At 35.7% G+C, this 23,652-nt stretch overlaps 1 protein-coding gene across 1 annotated transcript; it reads left to right on the forward strand.

Moving 5' to 3' along the window:
- Positions 1-1,846: 1,846 nt before the first annotated feature.
- Positions 1,847-23,524, forward strand: LOC103680363 (olfactory receptor 6M1-like). Its single transcript, XM_008709899.2, has 2 exons — positions 1,847-2,774; positions 23,313-23,524. Exons 1-2 carry the CDS (start codon positions 1,847-1,849, stop codon positions 23,522-23,524), a joined length of 1,140 nt encoding a protein of 379 aa, XP_008708121.2.
- Positions 23,525-23,652: the final 128 nt, after the last annotated feature.

The raw sequence follows: 23,652 nt of genomic DNA on the forward strand, positions 1-23,652 counted from the left end.
CTCTCAAGGTGCCCATTGTTTCTCAAATCCAAACCACTTTTTATTTAGCTACAGAAAGAACATGTCCCAGTGATACCCTTTAGTCCAAAATCGTCTTTTCCTTCTCCAAATGTGTCACATTTTCTTTCCTTTGGCATAATATTAGACAATCTGATTAAAGTTCTTCACATTATGTGAACATATTAAAAATGTGATGTCTTGATAATTACTTTTAATTCATGTGATACAATTCTAAATGATCATTTTAAGGCATCACAGAGAAAATACCAACTTGGATCCAAAATGATGGCATTTAAGCTTTTCATTTTTAATTGCATATGTCAGAAAGTCATTACTGTCCCTGGTCCATTAAATGTATAATAATGAAATGAATGAAAGAAGGAATTGAAATTTTTATCCAGAAAGAACAGCAAACCTAAGTCAGAACACCCAGAATATTATCTCATTTCTACCACTGAACCTCTATGGACCCTGACAAATTTTAGCTCACCACTCCAAGCCTCACTCATAGGTTTAGAAAAGAAAAATAATAAAACATTCGTTTAAAATTAGCTCTCAAGGGGTGCCTGGGTGGCACAGCGGTTAAGCATCTGCCTTCGGCTCAGGGCGTGATCCCGGCATTATGGGATAGAGCCCCACATCAGGCTCCTCCGCTAGGAGCCTGCTTTTTCCTCTCCACTCCCCCTGCTTGTGTTCCGTCTCTCGCTGGCTATCTCTATCTCTGTCAAATAAATAAATAAAATCTTTAAAAAAATAAAATAAAAAATAAAAAAATAAAATTAGCTCTCAAGCATCTCTTAATATTGAACTTCTATGTGTCTTGTAATATGGGATATGAAATATCTTGTGACACTTAACCTGTGCTTTTTGTCCTGAATCACCTAGATATAAGGAGCAATATACATACTCCCAGATAATCAGCTCAGTGACTAAGTAAAAATTATCTTCTCTGCACCATGTTGCTGTTTGTTTATTTGTTTGTATATTCTTGCAAATTCTAGTATGAAGTCGGCAATCTATTGCAGGAGCTGCTTCTTTCAGCAGGCAAAATTCAGAAGTTCAATATTTTTAAACTGCTTGCTAACCATATACTCTCTCTGACTGAATTCTAAGATAAACAGTAAATAGTGATCAATTCAGTTATATTTCAGCCTCTCCCTAACGCTTGTAAGACCTGTGATAATCTCATGCACTCTGGAGCCTGATATCTTACAAAGATTACATTACACTGATTTCATATTGTTAGAAACTGATTTGGTAATATGGAGGCTGGAGCCTGTGAGCCAGGAGTCATGAACATTTTGGAAAATATTTCTGTTATGTAATTGTGTTCACTGATTTTTGAATAATTTCATTCCATATGTAAAATAATATACTTAGCTCAAAAGGTGCCTTTTAAAAAATTATGTAGAATTAAATTTTACTAAAACTCTGTTAGCATCTCAAAAAATACCATTACATCCGTGATGGATTAGTGACACACAACAAGGGATCTATTTCAGAGGGAGATTGGACAAGAGTCTGTTTCCTGTTACTTGATCCATTGTTCAGTTCCCTACACTTAAAGGAGTCTCAAGTGCTTTCCCAAATCATAATTACCACAATCTTAATGTGGAATTGATTTTGCTGTAATAAGTAAGTGTCACCCTCAGCACTAAATCTTGTAGAGTTTATCTCAGTAGATATTTATAAACTGAAAATAAGTGTATTTGTCTGCATTAATCAATCCTTGGCGACAACAGCAGCAAAAAATAGTTATGAATATTGACAAGGTTTATCCAGGGTTGAGATGCAAGGATTAATTATAAAAGAACTATCTGTTATTCCAGGTTAAACTGGGGACATTATGGATTATAGGAACAAGACCAGAGTCACTGAATTCATTCTTCTAGGGTTTCAGAATGAGAAAGAAGTAGAAATTCTTCTGTTTTCTGCATTCCTGCTCATGTACATGACATCTCTGAGTGGCAACACCATGATCATCCTTTTGGTGTGTGGTGACTACCGTCTGCATTCACCCATGTATTTCTTTGTAGCCAACCTTTCCTTCCTTGAAGTTGCCATCACCTCCACAGTGGTGCCTAAGATGTTAGCTAACACATTTTCCCACACCAAGGCAATATCCTTCGTGGGATGTCTCACACAATCTATCTTCTACTTCCTTCTGGGATCCACAGAATTCTTCATCCTGGCTGTCATGTCATTTGATCGATATGTTGCCATCTGCAACCCACTGAGGTATGCCATCATCATGAATAGGCAGACATGTATAATGTTACTTCTGGGATCCTATTTAGGTGCATCTTTGTTAATGTTGGCGCCATCTATCTTAACTGCCCCATTAATCTTTTGTGGGCCTAATAAATCCATCATTTCTTCTGTGACAGAGCCCCCATGCTACAGCTGGCCTGTACTGATATTGCTCTGGCTGAGCTGGCTGACTTTGTCTCCTCTGCTGTGTTGCTCTTGGGCTCCTTTGCTCCTGACAGGAGTGTCTTACACCTACATTGTGATTACTATCCTTGGAATGCCCTCTGTGCAGGGGCGGCAGAAGGCCTTCTCTACTTGTTTTTCACATATTACAGTGGTTACACTTTATTACGGGAGCTCCATCTTCCTCTATGTTCATCCAAAGAAAGGCTGTGCAGCAAGCATTAACAGATTTGCCACAGTGCTGAACACCTTTGTCACACCAATGTTGAACCCTTTCATCTACAGCCTTCGAAATGAGAAAGTCAAGGAATTCCTGAGAGGTGCTTCCAGGAAATACATAGGTATGCTAATAAATTTAAGACCTCAAAAATGATATTTTTACAGAATTCAATGACTTGCATGATTGCCAACAAAAACATTCTTCATGATATAATTATGTAAATGTTTAAATTTTACATGAGAGAGAAACATATGTAAAGATACAGTCTTAAATATCATATATATATATATATATATGTAAAAAAATAACAACAACAATTTGGAAAGTCAGTGTGCCCTCTTGTTTAATTGGTTTTGATTTTGAAACAATGTTGTGTTGTGTTGTGTTGTGTTGTATCATGGTCATGTGTTACTGTGTGAATTTGGTCCAAATATTTAACATTTGGTTAGTCTTCTAAAATCTAAAATTAAAATAATAGCACATATTACACTATTGTTTTAAGAATTGACTTAATAATAAATAACATAAAAACCAATACAAAAATCACAATATATATAACTTATCAATGGTGCCCCCTTAGATGGCCTAAACCTGCACAATGTTTTATGCCCAAATATAATGTTAAATTTCTACTCAAAATTTAGAGAAAAAGCTATCTAAAAAAACTTTTACTCTCAGTATTTGAAGAATCTTTTTCACAGTATTTGCACCAATAAAGTTTAAGGAAAATGGATTATTCAATACATTGATAAACAATAAAATGATTGAAAAATAGGTGATATAAGCATCAATTAAATTAAGAAGAAAATTTAAGGAAAAAAAAAAACAAAAAACAACAAATATGCCATTACAAAAAATTAAAGCTACCAACTCTAACCATCAAACAGGCAAAGAAACCCAAATATGACTGTATCAGGGGGTGACATCAACAAGCTAAGAAAGTAGACAGTAATCAGTTTATGTTTCTCAATGTAAACGTTGAAAAACTAATGTAAATGGTTGGAACAGCTTCTTCAGATCTCTGTAAAAAACAATCAAATGCTTAGCCACCACATGACTGCATCATCAAGAAAAAGCAAATATAATTTAAAAAATGACTTTGTGGCATATTTACATGCCCTTTCGCCACCCCCTTCCTTGGCTTGTAGTCAGTGTTCTGTTTTTTATTTTTTTTTCATTTTTTTAATTTAAATTCAAGTTAGTTAACATGTAGTACAATATTAGTGGCATGAGTAGAATTTAGTGATTTATCACTTACATATAGCACCCAGTGCTCCTCACAATGAGTGCCCTTCTTAATACCCATCAGCTTTTTAACCCACCCCCTGCCCACCTCCCCTGCAGCAACCTCAATTTGTTCTTTACAATTAAGAGTTTTATCTTTTGGCTCTCTCTTTTTTTCACCCATGGTCATTTGTTTTGTTTCTTAAATTACACATATGGGTGAAATTATATGGTATTTGTCTTTCTCTGACTGACTTATTTTACTTAGCATAATACACTCTAGCTCTGACCATGTCATTTCAAATAAAAAGATTTCATTCTTTCATTCTTTTTTATGGCTGATACATAGGTGATATAGGTAGATATAGATATCTATGACATAGCTATAGATAGATATAGATAGCACATCTTTTTTTATCCTCATCAGTCAGTGGACAGTTGGGCTGTTGCCACAGATTGTCTAGTGTAGATAGAGCTGCTATAAATATGGGGGCGTGTACCCCGTGTTTAGTATTTTTATATTCTTTGGGCAAAGACCCAGTAGTACAATTGCCAGACATAGGATAGTTCTATTTTTAACTTTTTGAGGAACCTCCATACCATTTCCTGAGTGACTGGACTAGTTTGCATTCCCACCAACAGTGAAAGAGGATTCCCCTTTTCTCTGCATCCTCACCAACATCTGTTGATTCCCGTGTTGTTAGTTTTAGCCATTCTGACTGGGGTGAGGTGGTATCTCATTGTGGTTTTGATTTGTATCTCCATGATGTTGAGTGATGTTGAGCTTCTTTTCATGTTTTTATTAGCCGTCTATATGTCTTCTTTGGGAAAATGTCTCTTCATGACTTCTGCCCATTTCTTTTTTTTTAAGATTTTTTTTTAAATTTATTTGACAGGGATAGAGACAGCCAGTAAGAGAGGGAACACATGCAGGGGGAGTGGGAGAGGAAGAAGAAGGCTTCCAGCAGAGGAGTCTGATGTGGGGCTCGATCCCAGAACGCTGGGACCACACCCTGAGCTGAAGGCAGATGCTTAATGACTGAGCCACCCAGGCGACCCTTATGCCCATTTCTTAACTGGATTATTTGGTTTTGTGGTGTTGAGTTTGATAAATGCTTTATAGATTTTGGACACTAACCCCTTATCAGATATGTCATTTGTAAATATGTTCTCCCACTCTGAAGGTTGCCTTTTAGTTTTGTCCATTGTTTCTTTTGTTGTGTAGAAGCTTTTTATATTGACGAAGTCCCAATAATACATTTTTGGTTTTGTTTCCCTTGCCTCTGGAGATGTATCTAGTGAGAAGTAGCTATGGCCAAGGTCAAAGAGGTTGCTGAGTGTGTTCTCCTCTAGCATTTTGATGGATTCCTGTCTCACATGTATGTCTTTCATCCATTTTGAATTTATTTTTGTATGTGGTGTAAGAAAGTAGTCCAGTTTCATTCTTTTACACAATGGGATTTTTCTTAAAGTCTAATAATGACCAGAAATTTTCATGGTAACAGAGGGATTACAGTTGAATGAACAGTCCAAATATCTTAATTAAATGTAAGTAAGGAAATAGTTTTAAGGCAGTACTCATTTGAACATGAATGAAGATCCATTCTTGTTACATGAAGTATTTATTTCATGATAGCTAAATTGGCTCTTGGAAGAAACAGGTGACTTCATAAGAACACTGTCGCATGGAAAATGTTTTTTAAAATACACACTTTATGAAGATATTTGTCTTTGAATGCTTTCTGTGTGCCTCAGCAGTGGAGATAGAAACTAGGATATAAAGCTCTTGAATCATCTACATTTAACTTGTCAATAACTTCCAGCTCATTTTTAATCTACAAATCTCTTTTCCAACTATTGAATTTATCATATCCTCTATATCTTTGACTACACATCCTGACTCTAAATAAATCAATATTAGTAGTGATGTTTTCAATGCGTCTGTCTGTTCTCAGCACTCTAGCATTCCTGTTTCGACTCCCAGGCCATTTCTGGAACCACCTATATTGCTTGAGGCACTACTGTCTAGTGGAAGAAGATATAGGTTGGCTTTTTCAAACATAACCATTGATATTATTATTATTTTATTACCATGAATATAACCTGGAAATATATTTCAGGCTTGTATGTGTTTGAGCATGAACTCTGAAGAAAAAACAGCTTTATAGTAATGCACAAGCTTGCTGACCAGAAGGGGTACAGGCTCTCTGGCAACAGTTTCCTCCATTACCCTCCGTTATCCTAAAATAAGGTACACTTCATCATCTGTGAGTAATTCACATTATTCAAATTCAACATCAACTGGTGTCCACTATTATTTGAACATGTATCACAGTATTGAAATTGAGTGATGAATTATCTTTCCTAGAGGACATGATGCTTCTTAAGGACTATTATTATGACTGCAGTATTTATTTTGGAATCTCTGTTGCTGGCTAAGTATGTTTTACTTAGTGGCATATGAGACAAATCACACTGGAAAAGGGATTTTCATATTTTATTTATTTATTCTTGTATTTCCAATATCCATAAGAATGCCTGAGAACTCTTAGTTGTATATAAACATTAATTGATTCAGGAAATAAATGAGGAAACTGTTAAGTGGTTAATATGTATAGCAAACTAATAAGATGATCAAATACTAAGCAGTCAATATGTATTTAAAATTTAATTGAACAATATTATAAGTGCTTTGCAATATTACCTGGAACATTTCTCAAGATAAATTACCCATATCCATTTGAAACTCCTCTCATTATTGGTCTGATCATATCTTCAGTTTATTTATCATTCAGTCTTGGTAGGTTGTATAATTCTAGGAATTTATCATTTTTTCTAGGTTATTCAATTTGCTGGAGTGTAATTGTTCATGGTATTCTCTTATGATCCTTTGTAATTATGTGGCATTAGTTGTGTGTGTGTGTGTGTGTGTGTGTGTGTGTGTATGTGTTTAAGATTTTATTTATTTATTTGTCAGAGAGAGAGAGAGAGAGAGAGACAGTGAGAGAGGGAACACAAGCAGGGGGAGTGGGGGAGGAAGAAACAGGCTCCCAGTGGAGCAGAAAGCCCGATGTGGGACTTGATCCCAGGACCCTGGGATCACACCCTGGGCCAAAGGCAGACGCTAAAACACTGAGCCACCCAGGCAGGCACCCCTAGTTGTGTCTTTCCTTTCATTTCTTATTTTATTTGAGATTGGTCTGGGTTTTGTTTTTCTTTTCCTTAGTCTAGGTAAAATGATTTGTTAGTTTCATGTGTAGTATTTAGTGATTCATCACTTATACACAGCACCCAGTGCTCATCAGAAGTGCCCTCTTTAACACCAATCACCTGTTTAACACATCTCCCCACCCACCTTCCTTTGTTCTCTATAGCTAAGTGTCTGTTTCTTACTTTGTCTCTTCTTTTTTTTTCATTTGTTTTGTTTCTTATGTTCCACACATGAGTGAAATCATATTTTGTTTGTCTTTCTCTGACTTATTTTGCTCCATCCATGTTGGTGCAAATTACAAGATTTCATTCTATTTTATGACTGGTAATATTCCATTGCATATCTATACCACATCTTTATTCATTCATGTATTGATGGACACTTTGGCTGCTTCCATAATTTGGCTATTATAAATAAAAATGGCGCAATGAGCAGAGGGATGCATATATCCCTTTGAAGTGGAGCTCTTATCTATTATCTATCTACCATCTATCTATATCTATCTATCTATCTATCTATCATCATCTATCATCATCTATCATCATCTATCATCTACCTATCATCATCTATCTATATCTGTCATCTATCTATATCTATTATCTAGCTAGCTAGCTAGCTATCATCTATCTAAGTAAATACACAGTAGTGTGATTACTGGATAATAGGGTACCTCTATTTTTTTTAACTTTTTGAGGAAACTCCTACTGTTTTCTATAGTGGCTGCTTCACTTCGCGTTCCTCCCAAAATGCATGAATGTTGGTTCCTTTTTCTTCACATCCTTACTAAAACTTGCACTTTCTTGTCCTGTTGATTTTATCCATTCTGACAGGTGTGAGGTGATTTCTCATTGTTTTAATTTGCATTTTCTTGATGATCAGTGATGTTGAGCATCTTATCTTGTGTCCATTAGCCATCGTATTCTTTGGAGAAATGTCTGCCTAAGGCTTCTGCTCATTTTCATTGGTTTGTTTGTTTTTTGGGTGTTGAATTATATCAGTTCTTTCTACATTTTGGATACTACCCCTTTATCAGATATGTTATCTGCCAAATATCTTCTCTCATTCAGTAGGCTGCCTTTTAGTTTTGTAGATTGTTTCTTTCACTGTGCAGAAGCTTTTTATTTTGATGTAGTCCCAAGAGGTTTTTTTTTTTTTCCTTTTGTTTCCCTGGCCTCAGGAGATATATCTAGAAAAAATGTTCCTATGACAGATGGCAGAAAAATTACTGCCTTTGTTCTCTTCTAGGTTATTTATGCTTTCAGGTCTTGCACTTAGGTCTTGAATCCATTTTTAGTTTATTTTTGTGTATGGTGAAATAAAGTGGTGCAGTTTCATTCTTTCCCATGTAGCTGTCCAGTTTTGCCAGTACCATTTCTGAAAGAGATCCACTGTATATTTTTTCCATTGTATATTCATTCCTTCTTTCTCCAAGATTAACTGTTCATGGAATTATGGGTTTATTTCTTGGTTTTCAATTCTGTTCCATTGATCTAAGTGTCTATTTTTATGCCAGTATCATACTGTTTTTATTACTACTCCTCTGTAGTATAACTCAAAGTCTGGGATTTTAATGACTACAGTTCCATTTTCCTTTTTCAAGATTACCTTGGGTATTTGAAGTCTTCTGTGATTCCATACAAATTTTAGGATTGTTTTACTTCTGTGAAAAATGTTGTTGGTATTTTGATAGAGATTACATTTAACCTGTAGATCACTTGGGAAGTAGAAATATTGTAAGAATATTGGTTCTTCCTATCCATGAGCATGGTATGTCTTTCATTTCTTTGCATCTTCTTGAACTTCATTCATCCCTGTTTTATAATTTTCAGATTACAAGTCTCATCGGTTAAGTTTAGTCTTAGATATCTTATTTTTTGGGCTGCAGTTTTAAATTGGATAATTTTCTGAATTTCATTTTCTGCTACTTCATTATTAATGCATAAGAATGCAACAGATTTCTTCATGTTGATTTTGTGTCTTGTGATTGTCTGAATTCATTTATTAATTAGAGTAGTTTTTCATGGAGTCTTTTGGGGTTTCTATATATACTATCATGTCATCTGCAAATATACTTCCATTTTCTTTTTCTTTCTGATTCTTGTGGCTAGAACATCAAGTACTGGGTTGAATAAAAGGGATTAGGGTAGACATCCGTGTCTTCTTGATCATAGGAGAAAAGTTCTTAGTTTTTCGACTTTGAGTATGATGTTAGCTATGGGGGTTTATCCTATACGGTTTTTATTATATTGAGGTGTTTTCCCTCTAAATTTACTTCATTGAGGGTTTCCTTTTTTTAAAAGATTTTATTTATTTATTTGACAGAGAGAGACAGCCAGCGTGAGAGCGAACACAAGCAGGGCTGGTGGGAGAGGAAGAAGAAGGCTCCCAGTGGAGGAGCCCAAAGTGGGGCTTGATCCCAGGACTCTGGGATCATGCCCTGAGCCCAACTAAGGCGGATGCTTAATGACTGAGCCACCCAGGAGTCGCTCATTGAAGGTTTTTAATGTTAATGGATGCTGAACTTTGTCAAATGCTTTTTTCTGCACCTATTGAAAGGATCATATTGTTCTTATCCTTTTTTTATTATTATTAACGTGATGAATCATTTTGATTGATTTCCTGATATCCAATCACTCTTATAACCCAGAAATGAATCCCACTTCATCGTGGTGAGTGATTTTTAAAAATATATTGTTGGATTCACTTTGTTAGTATTTTGTTGAGAATTTTGCATCTATGCTCATGAGACATATTGGCTTTTTTTTTTTTTTTTTTTTTTTTTTTTTTTTTTGGTCGTGGCGGTGGTGTCTTTGTCAGTTTTCAGTAACAGGTAAAACTGACAGAATTAATTTGATAATTTCCCTTCTTCTTGTATTTTTCTGGAATAGTTTAAGAAGAATAGGTATTAACTCCTTAAATGTTCAGTAGAATTCAATTGCGATGTTCCCTGGTCCCGGACTTTCCTTGTTGGAAGTTTTTTCATTCATTACATTGGTCTGTTCAAATTTTCTATTACTTCCTGCCTCAGTTTTGATAGTTTACATGTTTCAAAGAATGTGCCTATTGTTCCTGGTTGTCCAATTGTTGGGCATTTTTTTTCATAATATTCTCTTATAATCTTTTGTTTTCCTGTGATGTTGGTTGTTATTTCTCCTCATTCATTTGTAATTGTGTTTATTTGAATTCTTTTTTTTAATGAATCTGGCTAAAGGCTTCTCAATTTTATTGATCTTCTGAAAGAAGCAGCTCCTGTTTTCTTTTTGTTTTTGTTTAGCTCCTCATTTCTTTGATCTGTTCTATTGTTGTTTATTTTGTTCTATTTCTATTTTTTTTTAAATTCTATGTCATTTATTTCTGCTCTAATTTTGATTATTTTGTTTCTTCTCGCTGGATTTGTTTGATTTATTCTTCTTTTGTAGGTTAATTACTTGCAAGTTTACATGGCTTTTTTTTTTGAGATTTTTCTTGTTTCTTGAGATAAGCCTTTATTTCTATTAACTTCCCTCTTAAAACAGCTTTCGTCAGATCCCAAAGATTTTGTACCATTCTCTTTACATTTTCATTTGTTCCTATGTAACTTGATTTCTTCTTCAATTTTTTGGTTGGTCCATTCATTGTTTAGTAGCATAATATTTAAACTCCATTTATTTGTAGTTTTTCTAGAATTTTTTTTCTTTTCGTTGTTTCTAGTTCTATATTGTTGTGTTCAGAAAAAAAATGTATTATACAATCTCATTCTTGTTGTACATATTCAGAGTTGTGGATGGTCTAATACAGGATCTATTCTGGAGAAGATCTAATACAGGATCAATTCTGGAGAAGTCCATAGTCTCTCATGGTTTATTCCCCGTTCTGTTTACCCCCCCTTTCTTCTTCCCTTTCTTCTCCTACCGATATTCCTATTTCTTATGTTCCATTAATGAGTGAAACCATATGTCTTTCTCTGCTATACTTATTTCGCTTAGCATTATGTCCTCCAGTCCCATTCATGTTGCAGCAAATGTTGAGAAATCATTCTTTTTGATGGCTGAATAATATTCCATTGTATATATGGACCACATCTTCTTAATCCAGTCATCTGTTGAAGGGCATCTCGTCTCCTTCCACGATCACCTAAATTTGAACCCACTGTTTACTCCTCTGCCTTCCCAGCTGAAGGCATGTGCTGTCATATTTTGCATCCTTGTATTTTATGAATAATCAGTTCTTTTATTGATTTTTAGAGAAATATTTATTTATACTGAGTTTATGGGGATGTTTGTTAGTTAGTTAGTTTGTTTGTTTTACTTTTCATATCTCACTTGTGGTCTTTCCTTTCCACTCAAAGTGCCCCTTTAATCTTTCTTGTGGGACTGATTCAGTGTTCATGGATTCGTTTGAATTTTGTCTGAGAAACTATTTGTCTTTCTTTCTGTTCTGAATGGCAGCCTTGCTGATAGAATATTCTTAGCTGCAAATTTTTCCCTTTCACACTTTCCATATATTATACCCTTCCTTTCTGCCTTGTGAAGTTCCTGCTGAAAACTGTGCTGATAGTTTTATGAGGGTTCCCTTGTATGTAGTTGTCATGTTTTTTCTTGCTGCTTTTACTTATTTATTTTCTTTCCACTACTTTTTGCCATTTTGAATATTATGTGTTTTAGTGTGGCCCTCCTTTGATATTGTTGGGGAATCTCTCTGTGTCCCAGATCTGGATATCCGGGGGATAGACATGTGTCTGCCACCTCCTTTGTCCCTACAGAAGTTTTCCCATGATCCCTGCCTCTCTGAAACAGGCTGTGAAATGAACAAATCACTCTCCCTCCCATCTGCCCCTAGAGTGTTTCAAACTGCTGCTTCTCTGTTGTATCTCCATAGCCTGTTTGTCCTGCTGCATCTTTTAGGATGGGGACTCTACTTCCTAATGCCTTCTGGGGTCTTGGACAGGTGATCCTGCTGATTTATAAAATTCCAGGTTCTAAGTCATAGGGTTTTAAGAATAAGAACGTAGGAAATGTGTGCCCATCTCACTTTCAAAGCCAAATATTAGGGGGAATCATCTTCCTCTGGAGGCTCCCTCAGTATAAAAATCTGTTTTTTGTACTTCTCCCCACCATCAGCTCCCTCCCTCCCAGGCTCATTAGGGTCTGTTTCACTTCCAAAGATTATCTTTGCCCTTCCTAACTTCTTTGATATGGCCTTTTCTCTACCTCTGTTGTGGAGTTTCTTCTTCCAGTCTTTGGATCATTTTCTGGGTAATCTATGCTGATGTGGGTGTTATATGTTTGTCACCATGGAATGAGGTGAGCTTAAGTTCCTTGTACCCAGCCATTTTCCCAGCCTCCTCTCACCAAAGAGCTATTGAGGCAGCTACAAAACATTGCAACTTAGTGTTATCTTATGAGAAGGGCAAGGGAGTTCAGGTGTGTATGTATGAAACCCTGCTAGAGTCATTGTTGGGGTACTGGGTATAGCATACATAATATTCTTGTTACCTCTGGTTCAGTACTAAACTGAGCTCAAGAGTTGAAACACTCATGCAAGAAAAAGTCTTTGTGTGAAGGTGAGGTTGTATGAACTGACGTGCAGAGAAACAGGAAGTGTATGAAATTCTTCAACAGTATTTATTATAACCTGTACATGCACATACACACACAAACTGAATAAGCTAACATTTCCAACAAGGAGATAGTGATGTCTGGTTAGTTTATTTAAGTGTTTCTCCAAGCATTGAATAAAGAGATAAAAACAAGGCTTATAATCTCAGAGAAAATTCTTCAGAGAATAGGGGAGAAAAATAATTCCAAATGATTCTTTATTTCATTATATTAGGCTAATAGGCTCATGGAATCAAAACCAAGTAAGAATAGTATAAACATATTATCAAAATATAACTGTACTCATTAAAATTGAGGCAAATATTTCACAAAATTTAAGAACTGAATGCTGCAACAAAAAATAATATATTACCAAGTATGCTTTATATATGACAAGAGTTGGTATAATAGTTAAAAATTATAAGGCTGTAATTCACTGACCTAAAATTATGAGGTAAAATAAAACATGATAATTGCAATTGATGCAAATTCCACTTCTAACCTATCATTTTAATGATCAAATGTTAGTTATTTCCATTATATCTGTAACAAAACATAGAAGCTTATTTCTGCAACTTATATTTAAATTTGTACTAGAAGTCCCAGAAGAACATAGCAAAGATATAATTCATTTAAAATGTTAAAAAATAATTTAATTAAGAGTCTTCTATTTTTATTCCTTAAGCTGTGCCTTTTATTCTCATGACTTATGCATTCCTTACTTGGCCACCTGTATCTTCCACTCCTCTTAACCCATTTTATCCACACCCCTGCCCCTCCACTCTGGCAACCATCAGCTTGTCACTGTATTTACAGGTCTAGTTCTCCTTTTAAAATTCTTTTTCGACTCCATATATGGGTGAACACAAATGGTATTTGTCTTTCTGTGTCTGACATTTCACTTAGCGTAATACCTTCCAGGTCCATCCATGTTGCTTCAAATGACACAATCTCACCCTTTTTTTAATGACTGTGTAATATATCACATCTTATGTATCTATACATTTCTCAATGGCAACTTGGGTTTCTTCCATATCCTGGCTATTGTGAATAATGCTGCAATAAGCATAGGGGTGCATATATGTTTTTGAACTAGCGTTTTTGTTTTCTTTCTGTAAATAGCCAGTAGTGCAATGACTGGATTATATGGTATTTCTAGTTTTAACTTCTCAAGGAAACTCCATTTTGTTTGACACAGTGACTATACCATTTGCATTCCCACCAACAGTGTCCAAATGTTCCTTTTATTACACAATTTTGCCAACAACTTGCTATTTCTTGTCTTTTTTATTTTAGCCATTTTGACAGGTATAGGATGATATCCCATTGCGGTTTATTAAAAATATTTATTTATTTGAGAGAGAGCACGTTGAGCAGGGAGCCCAGTGAAGGGCTCCATCTCTGGACCCCAGGATCATGATCTGAGCCAAAGGCAATGCTTAACTGACTCCCACCCAGTTGCACCTCTCACTGTGGGTTTGATATGCATTTCTTGATGATTAGTGAGGTTGAGAATCTTTTCATGTGTCTGTAGCTTATCTGTATGTTGTCTTTGGAAAAATATCAATCCAGTTCTTCTGCCCGTTCTTTAACCACATTGTTCATCATCATCATCATATTATTATTATTATTATTAATTATTATTTTGTTGTTGTTGCATCAATGAGTTTTTTATATAGTTTGGATATTAACCCTTTCTTGAATACATCATTTACAAACATCTTCTACAACTCAGTAGTTTGATTTTTTGTTTTATTAATGATGTTCTTCACTGTGCAAAGTGTTTTTATTTTGGTGTGCTTCCCAAAGTTTGCTTTTGCTTTTGTTTCCCTTGCCTTAGGAGACATAGATGCAAATACGTTGCTATAGTCAATGCCAAATAATTTACTGCTTCTACTCTCTTCTAGGATTTTCATGGTTTCAGGTCTCACATTTAGATCTTTAATCTATTTTAAGTTTATTTTTGTGTGTAGTGTAAGGAAGTGGTCCAGTTTCATTATTTTGCATGTAGCTGTTGAGTTTTTCTAACATCATTTATGCAAGAGACTGTATATTCGTGGCTTGCTTTGGGTAATATGGACATTTTAACAATAGTATTTCACCCCATGAGAATGAAATATCTTTCCATTTGTTTGTGTTGTCTTCAATTTATTTTATCAATGTTTTATTGTTTTAGAGTACTGGTCTTTTGCCTATTCAGTTAAGTTTGTTCCCCTAGTTTTTTTGTTTGTTCGTTTTTGTTTTTATTTTTGTTTTTGATTTACTGTGAAATTTTAAATAGAACTACTTTCTTAATTTCTCTTTCTCCTACTTTATTATTAGTGTATAGAAGCAATACTGATTTCTGGGTATTCATTTTGTATCCTGTATCCTACAAATTTCCTGAATTTGTTTATTTCCATGATTTTTGGAGGAGTCTTTTTTATTTTTTTATGTGTATTATCATGTCACCTGCAAATAGTGACTTTTAACTACTTCCTTACCAATATGGGTGCCTCTTTTTTCTTTGTCTTATATCATTACTGTGGCTGGGACCTCCAGTGCTTTGTAGAATAAAAGTAGCATGGGTGAATATCCTTGTCTTGTTCTTGATCTTAGAGGAAAATTCAGTTTTTCACCATTGAGTATGTTAGGTCTGCTTTTGTCTCATATTGACTTTACTATGTTGAGGTATGTTCCCTTTACACCCACTTTTCTGAGGGCTTTTCTCATAGGTGAATGCTGAAGTTTGTCAAATTCTTTTTATGCATCTGTGAGATTATCATATGGTTTTTATCCTTGGTTTTGTTGATGTGGTGTATCATATTGGTTGATGTGTGAATATCAAACCATTGTCACATATCCAGAATAAATCTGTCTTCAATGTGCTGAGTTATTCTTAAATCTAGTCTTGAATGAGGCTTGCTAATATTTTCTTAAGGCTTCTTGCCCATATGTTCATCAAGATTATTAGTCTTTGGTTTTCTGTTTCTTTTATTTTTTTAATGGTATCTTTGGTTTTGGCATTAGGGTATTACTGGCCTATTATTACCAGTTTTTCGAATACCAATTCAATTTCATTGCTACTAATCAGTCTGTTCAGATTTTCTATTTCTCATTGCTTCAGTTTTAGAAGCATGTATGTTTCAAGGTCATTTTGGCTAATATAGGTATTGCTACTCTGGCTTTTATTCACTTCCATTTCTATGGTAACTATTTTCCATGCTTTCATTTTCAGTCTATGTCTTTAGGGGTGAGCTGACTCATTTGGAGGTATCACATATATGGGTATTGCATTTTTAACTGTTTTAATTGGAACTTTTAGGCTATTTACATTTAAAATAATTATTGATAAGTTTGTACTTATTGCCATTTTGCTTTTCTTTTCTTGCTTGCTTGCTTGGTTTCCTTTCTTTTTTTTTTCTTTCTTTCTGTCTTTATTTTTTTTTTTCTTTTGTAGTTCTCTGTTTCTTTCTTGGTGAGTTTCTGTAGTGTTATGTTTGGCTTTCTTTCTCTTTCTTTTCTGTGAATCTACTTTCTGGGTTTTTATATAAGGTTCTTATATAATATCCTAACTATATACCAGTTAGTATCAATTTGATTGTAGCTTAAGTTCAAACACATTTTAAAAACTTACTTCTTTTTTCTCCCTCTTACACGTTTCATATATATATATATATATATATTTTATTGACAATTTTCTCACGTCCAATTATGACCATTTATTTTTCACTTAATGAAATCTCTATAATATTTCTTGTAGGGCTGGTTTAGTGGTGATAAACTCTTTTATCTTTTGTTTCCTCAGAAACTACCTCAAGGGACTATGGACTCTGGGAAACAAACAGAATTTCAGAGGGGAGTGGGGTTGGGAATCGGGTTAGCCTGGCGATGGATATTAAGGAGGGCACATATTGCATTGTGCACTGTGTGTTATACACAATGAATCATGGAACACTACATCAAACACTAATGATGTACTGTACGGTGACTAACATGACATAAACAAATTTAAAGAAAAGAAAGAAATTATCTCACTTTCAATCCTAAATGATAGCCTTGCCAGGTAGAATATTGTCACATATGGTTATTTTCCTTTCAGCATTTTGGATACGTCATACCACTTCTTTCTGGCTTGCATAATTTCTGCTGAAAAGTCAGGTAGTGACATTATATGGTCATAACTTACCCTCGTTTAAAAGTAAAAAGAGAAAAAAATATGTGTATATATATATATATATATATGTATGTATATACTTATATATACACACATATATGTGTCTGTGTGTGTGTTTACATATATATATGTGTGTGTGTCTGTGTGTGTGCATATATATATATATATTTAAAATATTATATATAAGAACTATTATCTTTTTGCAGTCCAGCTTCTGTGTTTTCGAATTACCCTGTCTCCCAGATCACTGATACATTGTTATATTTTCAACAATTTACTGCTGATTCCCTCTACTGTATTTCTTAAAATTTTTATTTATTTCTTTTAGAGAGCTAGAGAGAGTGAAGGAGACGGGAGGACATATAGAGGGAGAAAAAGAAGGAGAGGATCTTTAACAGACTGCCCACTGAGCATGGAGCCTGACACTGGGCCTTGAGCTCATGATCCTGATATCATGACCTAAGCTGAAACAAAGATTTGGACCTTTAACCAACTGAGTCACCCAGGAACCCCTCCTCTAGTGTATTTTTTATTTTATTTATTGTATTTTTCAAGTTTGATTTATTCCTTTTTTTATATTTGCTATTTCTTTATTGAAACTATCACTTCTCTCCAACTCAGTAAGCATCTTGACCATCATTACTTTAAATTCTTTATCAGGCATATTGCTTATCTCCATTTCATTTAATTATTTTTCTGAGGATTTGTCTTGTTCATTTTTTTCCTTTAAATTCAATCAGCCAACATACAGCACATCATTATGTTCAGATGTAGAGTTCAGTAATTAATCAATTGCATATAACACCCAGTGCTCATCACATCACATGTTCTCCTTAATGCCCATCACCCAGTGACCCCATCCTCCCACCCACCTCCCCTCCAGCAACTTCACTTTGTTTCCTTTGGTTAAGAGTGTCTCATAATTTGTCTCCCTCTGATTTCTTCTATTCAGTTTTCCCTCCCTTCTGCTATGATTGTCTCTTCTGTCCTCTTTCTTTTTGAGCATAGTCTTATGTCTCCTCATCTTGTTTGACTGTCTGTAAGATTTTTATGGGAAAAACTACTTCTCCAAACTTAAAGGAGTAGTCTTGTCCCAAGTAATGAATCATAGAACTTTACATCAAAAACTTGGGATGTACTGTACGGTGACTAACATAATATAATAAAAGATTTTTTATTAAAAAAAAAGGAGTGGTCTTGTGTATTGTCTTCCCCTATTTATATGCTGTGTGCTTGGTGCCATTTACTAGCTGGCTGGAGCTATGGATGGTGTGGCCTGGGTGTCCTGGGGATTTCCATTCAGTGAATGTCATATCAGGAAATCTAAATCTATCTAGGACACAAGAAATCTAAATCTATCTAGGACACAATGGTATATCTCAGTGTTCTATGTTTTGAAGACCCCCTGGCAGGACATACAAAACTGAAGTGGGTGCAAGCCATGGGTGCTCTATGCAGGGTGCACCCTGGTTGGGTCACTGGAGTTGAGGTGGTATGCGGTTTGGGAGGTGAATGAGCTCTCTGTGCATAGGGTGCCCTGGCAGGATGGCTGGGATGCAAGCTGGGGGACTCAGGGCTCTATGTACAGAGGATATCTTGACAGAAAAGCTGAAAGTGAAGTGCTTATGAGTGGATGTTCCAGGACTCTCCACACATAGGATTCCCTGAAGGGGTGGCTGGGGCTTAGGTGGGGTTCAGTCCAAGATGTCTTGGGGCAGGCTATGCAAGGGCTCCCTGGAAGGGCAGCTAAAACTACCATAAGCATGGGTTGATGTGGACCCTGAGCTACCTGTGAAAAACATGTCCTGACAGGAAAGATGAAGCTGAATTGCATTCAAACCAGGGGTCCCAAGGTGCTCAGCACAAGGGATGCCATGGTCATCGTTGTTCTAGTGGAGCCCAAGTGATTAAGTCATGTGTGTTCCAAGAGACTTCATGTAGTGGGAGTAACAGTGGAGTGGCTGAAACTGATGTAAGACTGGGATAGGGGTTTCCAGGGTACTGCATGCAGAAATCAACCAGGCAGTTTGGCTGGATCTTAAGCAGACATCAACTGAGAGTTTCCAGACCACTGTACATTGGGAATGCCTCCTTCAATGAGTTGACAAGTTCTAGAGCACTGCAATGGGGGGTGCCCTATCAAGCTATTGTGTGGGTCTGAAGTGATCTGCAGTGCTTTGCACTTGCATTACCTTGCTGTAAAGCCCTGGGTGTAGTGAATGCTAATCAGATGTGTCCCAGGGTATATCACTGTGTGGCCACCTTGGTGGGACAGCTGGGGCTGGTGTAGGCTATGAGCCCTGTGCTCACTGAGGGAACAAGCCAATTAGTGCACCTGGACTAGTCTGTGATTTCAAGGTGGAGGGGGTGCATAGGCTGTGTCCATCAGTCCATCCCCTAGCATCTCCCCCAGCCATTTGTTGGTTCTTGGGTTGTTTTATATGCTAGCTGCTCCTTAAAACCATTGATTTTATAAGAAAAAATTAAAAAGATAAAAGAGGAGGACCTGGGTAAAGCAGTTAGATGAGCATTGGACTTTTGTTTTTGGCTTGGGTTATGAAGTCAGGGCTCTGAGATCAGCTCTTTTCAGGCTACTCTCTCAATGCAGAGTTGGCATCAGACTCTCTCTCTCGCCTCTCTCTGCTGCATACTCTCTGTAAAATAAATCAATAAATCTTGGAAAAAAGAGGGAATAGAAAGAAAAAAGATAGGAAAAGGGACAAAAAAGATAGGAAAAGAAAGAAAAAGAAAAGAAAGGGAAAAAAGAAAAAAATATTTTTCTGCATGCCATAGTGTGACCAGGTCTGGTGTTGGCTTGTGGACTCAGCACCCACTGAAGTAGTAGGTGCCTCTGACAAAAACATTCCCAAAGCCCCTCTGCCCTCCCTTTTAAGCATGTGCTTTTTTGTGTGTGCTCTAGCATGACTGGGACTGGTATGAGTTTGTGGACCTGTGGCTTGCTGAGGCAGGATATAGCCAGTAGACCATGCCTGGTCTGTGCCTTTAAGGTGGAAAGAAAACATAAACTTGTCATCCTTTAATCTCTGTGACCCACAGAGCATTATCACAGCTACTCTGCCATTTGTCAGTGTTCTAGTTTTGTTTCTTTTATATGCTAGTCTGTGCTCTTTTAAACTGCAGCTTTTTATTTTTTTTTCCTGTGTCCAAGGCAAAAAGACTCTATTCTTAGTCCATCTGCACCATGTCTTCCTTACAACATTCACTGCCTTGAGGGTAATGCTTCCCTTTATAATCCTGTGTCCATCTCTCTTGGTTGTTCTCTTTTGCCATTCTCTCTGTCTTGTGTTGTGGGACCCCCACCACACAACTATGATTAAGCCATCCCACTCTTATGTATATATCAAAGAGAAAATGAAAGCATGTTTACATGCAAATTTGTATAACACAAAGTTCACTTCAGATTTACTTGTTATTATCTAAGTTTGGCTATAATGGATACAAATTTTTTGAAGGGGGAAGTGATCTCAGTATTATGATGGCATGTCTCTTCCCTTTTTTCTCCCCTTTGATTAACAAATAATCAGCATCTATAACCAAAACAAAACAAAACAAAACAAATCTTTGAGCAGTGTATTGGGATCCCTGAAAGATTTGTGCACCTGATCCTGGGTGGACTGGACGGCAGAGGATAGAGGATGCTGTGGAGCAAGAAGAGTGGTAGCAAAGTTGGAGGCAGAAGTGGTAGTGACAGAAAAAGTGGTGCCAGTTCCAGCAGTGGGACAGCAAGATCTTTCTGGCAAAGCAAATGGAGGGTAAAGGCTGTGAGCAAGACTCTGCCCAGCCACCTGCAGTTGGAGGGACATGTTGCTCTTTCTTTGAAGAGAGACTGCAGTGTCTGAGGAAAGGGAAATAGGAAAAGAAATCTGAAGGGTAATGTCTCTTGCTATTTGCCCTGAAATTCTGGAACTTGGACTTCTGGGACCCACACCACTAATCAGGAATCCCACAAGTGGGGTGTTAGTTGTACACCTTCCCACACCGTGCCACAAACTCCCCTTTACTTTTCTGCCAGATTTTTTAACTTAATTTTTAAAAATAAGAAAAATTAACATACAGTGTTACACTAGCTTCAGATGTACAAAAGAGTGTGTTATTCTATCTCTCTCTCTCTCTTTTTCTTTCCCTACCAACTTTAAATAATAATAACAATAACGATAATAACAATAACAACAACAACAACAATAATATTTTCCCAACTTCAGTAGTACATCATCTCCAAGAGGAGAAATAAATACTGTGTAGCACCTTGTGGAAGGCTCACAATTCCTTTCCTGTGCCTTTAATCAAAGTAAACAAAGCCTTGCCTAAATAATAAAGACATTGGCTATTTTAAATGGAAAAACAGATGAACTTTTTACCAAAGACCACAAGAATCCATGGTAATATATCACACAAAAAAAATGAGTTTTCCAGCAACTGAACTCAAAGTTATAGAGTATTGCAATCTAAATGATAAATTCAAAATGGCTATTATGAAAAAGTTCCACCAGCTACATGAAAAATCAGGAAGACACTATGATGACCTCAGGAATAAAATTAATAAACAGAAGGAATACTTTTCCAAAGAGATTGAAACTCTAGAGCTGAAAAACTCAATAAATAAAATGAAAAATGCCATAGAAAGCATTGGAAATAGAGCAGAGCAGATGGAAGAGAGAATGAGTGAGCTAGAAGATCCAAATGTAGAAGGGATTCAGGTGAAAAAGGAGACAAAACTAAGATTCTTTCTAACTGAAGTAATTTGACAAGAGCTATCAGACTCCATTAGAAAAAGAGAACATAAAAATCATGGATATTCCAGGAAAAGAAGAAAGGGAGAAGAGTGCAGAGAGTTTGTTTACAGAAACAATAGTTGAGAACTTCCCAATTTGTGGGATGAACTGAACATGCAGTCCAAGGAGCTAATAAAATACCCTATTACCTCAAAGCAAAAATGCCTCTAAGATTAAACATATTACAACTGTCAAAAGCTAAAGACAAAGAATTTTAAAGAGAGTCAGAGGAAAAAAAAAAACAAAACAGTAATTTAAAAGGAATCTCAGAGGGAAGGGATGTGGGGAATGGGAAAAATGAGAAATGTGGATTGGGAGATACAGGTTTCCAGGAATGGAATAAATAAATCATGGGAATGAAAGGCACAGCATAAGGAATATAGTCAATCATATACTATCATAGTCAATGATAACATTGTTTGGTGATAAATGATAGATGCACTTGTGGTTAGCATAGCATAACATACAGAGATGCTGAATCACTATGTTATATACCTGAAACTAATGTAACATTGTGAGCCAACTCTACTCAATCTAAAACAAACAAACTACAACAACAACAACAAAAACAAAAGATAACTTGTGACATTAAAATATAAAAGGGGAATAAAACAGGATGAGACCTGTATAAACAAGTAAACATAAATTGCTCTCAGCAGAAAAAATATAAAACTATTTTATCTATAAAAATGATTTGTAAACTTAATGGTAACCACAGAGCAAATATCTAGACTGGATGCAAAACTTAAAAAAAATAGGTGAAACTGAGTAAATTGCCATGGAAAACCAATCAGCTTACAAAGATAGAGCAAGAAAAAGAAAAAAAGGGAACCAAAAAATGAACAGAAGACATAAGATAAGATAGTAGTAGTAACAGTTGTAGTACATATTAATGATTGTGCAAATTGTAAATGTATTAAACTCTCTAACTACAAAGCACAGAATGTCTGAGTAAAAGAAAAAAAAATCCATCTATATGCTGCCCACAGGTGACATATCTCAGCTACAAAGGCAAACATAGGCTCAAAGTAAAAAGATGGAAGATGACATTTCAAGCAAACACAATGGAAAATATATGTATGAAGAGTGCAAAAGAAGAGTATAGCAGGGATAGCTGTACAAAATAAACTTCAAGTAAAAAACAGCAACAAAAGACAAGGATCATTATATAATGATAAAGTGGTCAGTTTAGAGAGGAAGGTTTATAGCAATTAATGCATATATTTAAAAAATTAGCTCTTAAAAAAAAACTAACTTTACACGTCAAGTAACTTGAAAAGCAAGAATATATTAAGCCCAAAGTTAGAAGAAAGAAGGAAATAATAAATGTCAGAGCAGAAATAATTGAAATAGAGATACAGAAACAATGGAAAGCATCAATGAGAATGAGAGCTGGTTCTTCAAAAAGTTGAGCTAGACTAGGAAAAAAGGAGAAAACTCGAATAAAATTAGAAGTGAAAGTGGAGACATTATAACTAACTTTTTAGAAATAGATATAATCATAAGAGATTATCATGAACAATTCTTTGCCAGCAAAGTACAAAACCTGGAATACATAAATACATTTCTAGAAATATACAACCTACCAAAACTGAATCAGGAAGAAATAAAAAATCTGGACCATTAAGGAGTAAAGTTTTTTGGTTTTTTTGGTTATTTTGACAGGAAGTAGAAGTTATGGTTGCACATGAATAAATAGGGAGCAGTGCAGAGTTTGTTATGAGTGCAGAGCTCACCATTTTTCCAGAGGGCCATAAATACTGGGATGTATTTGACTTCACAGCCATGTGGGATGAGCTCCCTTTCAGCAAATATGTCTTCAAGTTTGTCTGCATTAAACTTGGTAAAGCCCCACTTCTTGGAAATGTGGATCTTCTGGCAGCCAGGGAATTTGAATGTGCCCCTGTGTAGGGCTCAATCACATGCACCTTGTTCTGCAGCTTCCTACAAACGGACATCATGACATGGTTAATATGGACACTGGTCACTGTGCCCTGGAGCTTTCTTTTTTTTTTTTTTTTTTATTAATAATGATTTTT

This window comes from Ursus maritimus, unplaced genomic scaffold (assembly GCF_017311325.1).
Source record: "Ursus maritimus isolate PB19 unplaced genomic scaffold, ASM1731132v1 scaffold_5, whole genome shotgun sequence".
Classification (NCBI taxonomy): Eukaryota; Metazoa; Chordata; class Mammalia; order Carnivora; family Ursidae; genus Ursus; species Ursus maritimus.

What these genes read in the sequence shown, in the direction of transcription:
- LOC103680363 (XM_008709899.2), top strand. Translation starts at nt 1,847, where the DNA reads ATGGATTATAGGAACAAGACCAGAGTCACTGAATTCATTCTTCTAGGG. An exon ending in TGCTTCCAGGAAATACATAG is followed by an intron (nt 2,775 to 23,312) that starts GTATGCTAATAA and finishes ATGAATAAATAG; the next exon opens with GGAGCAGTGCAGAGTTTGTT.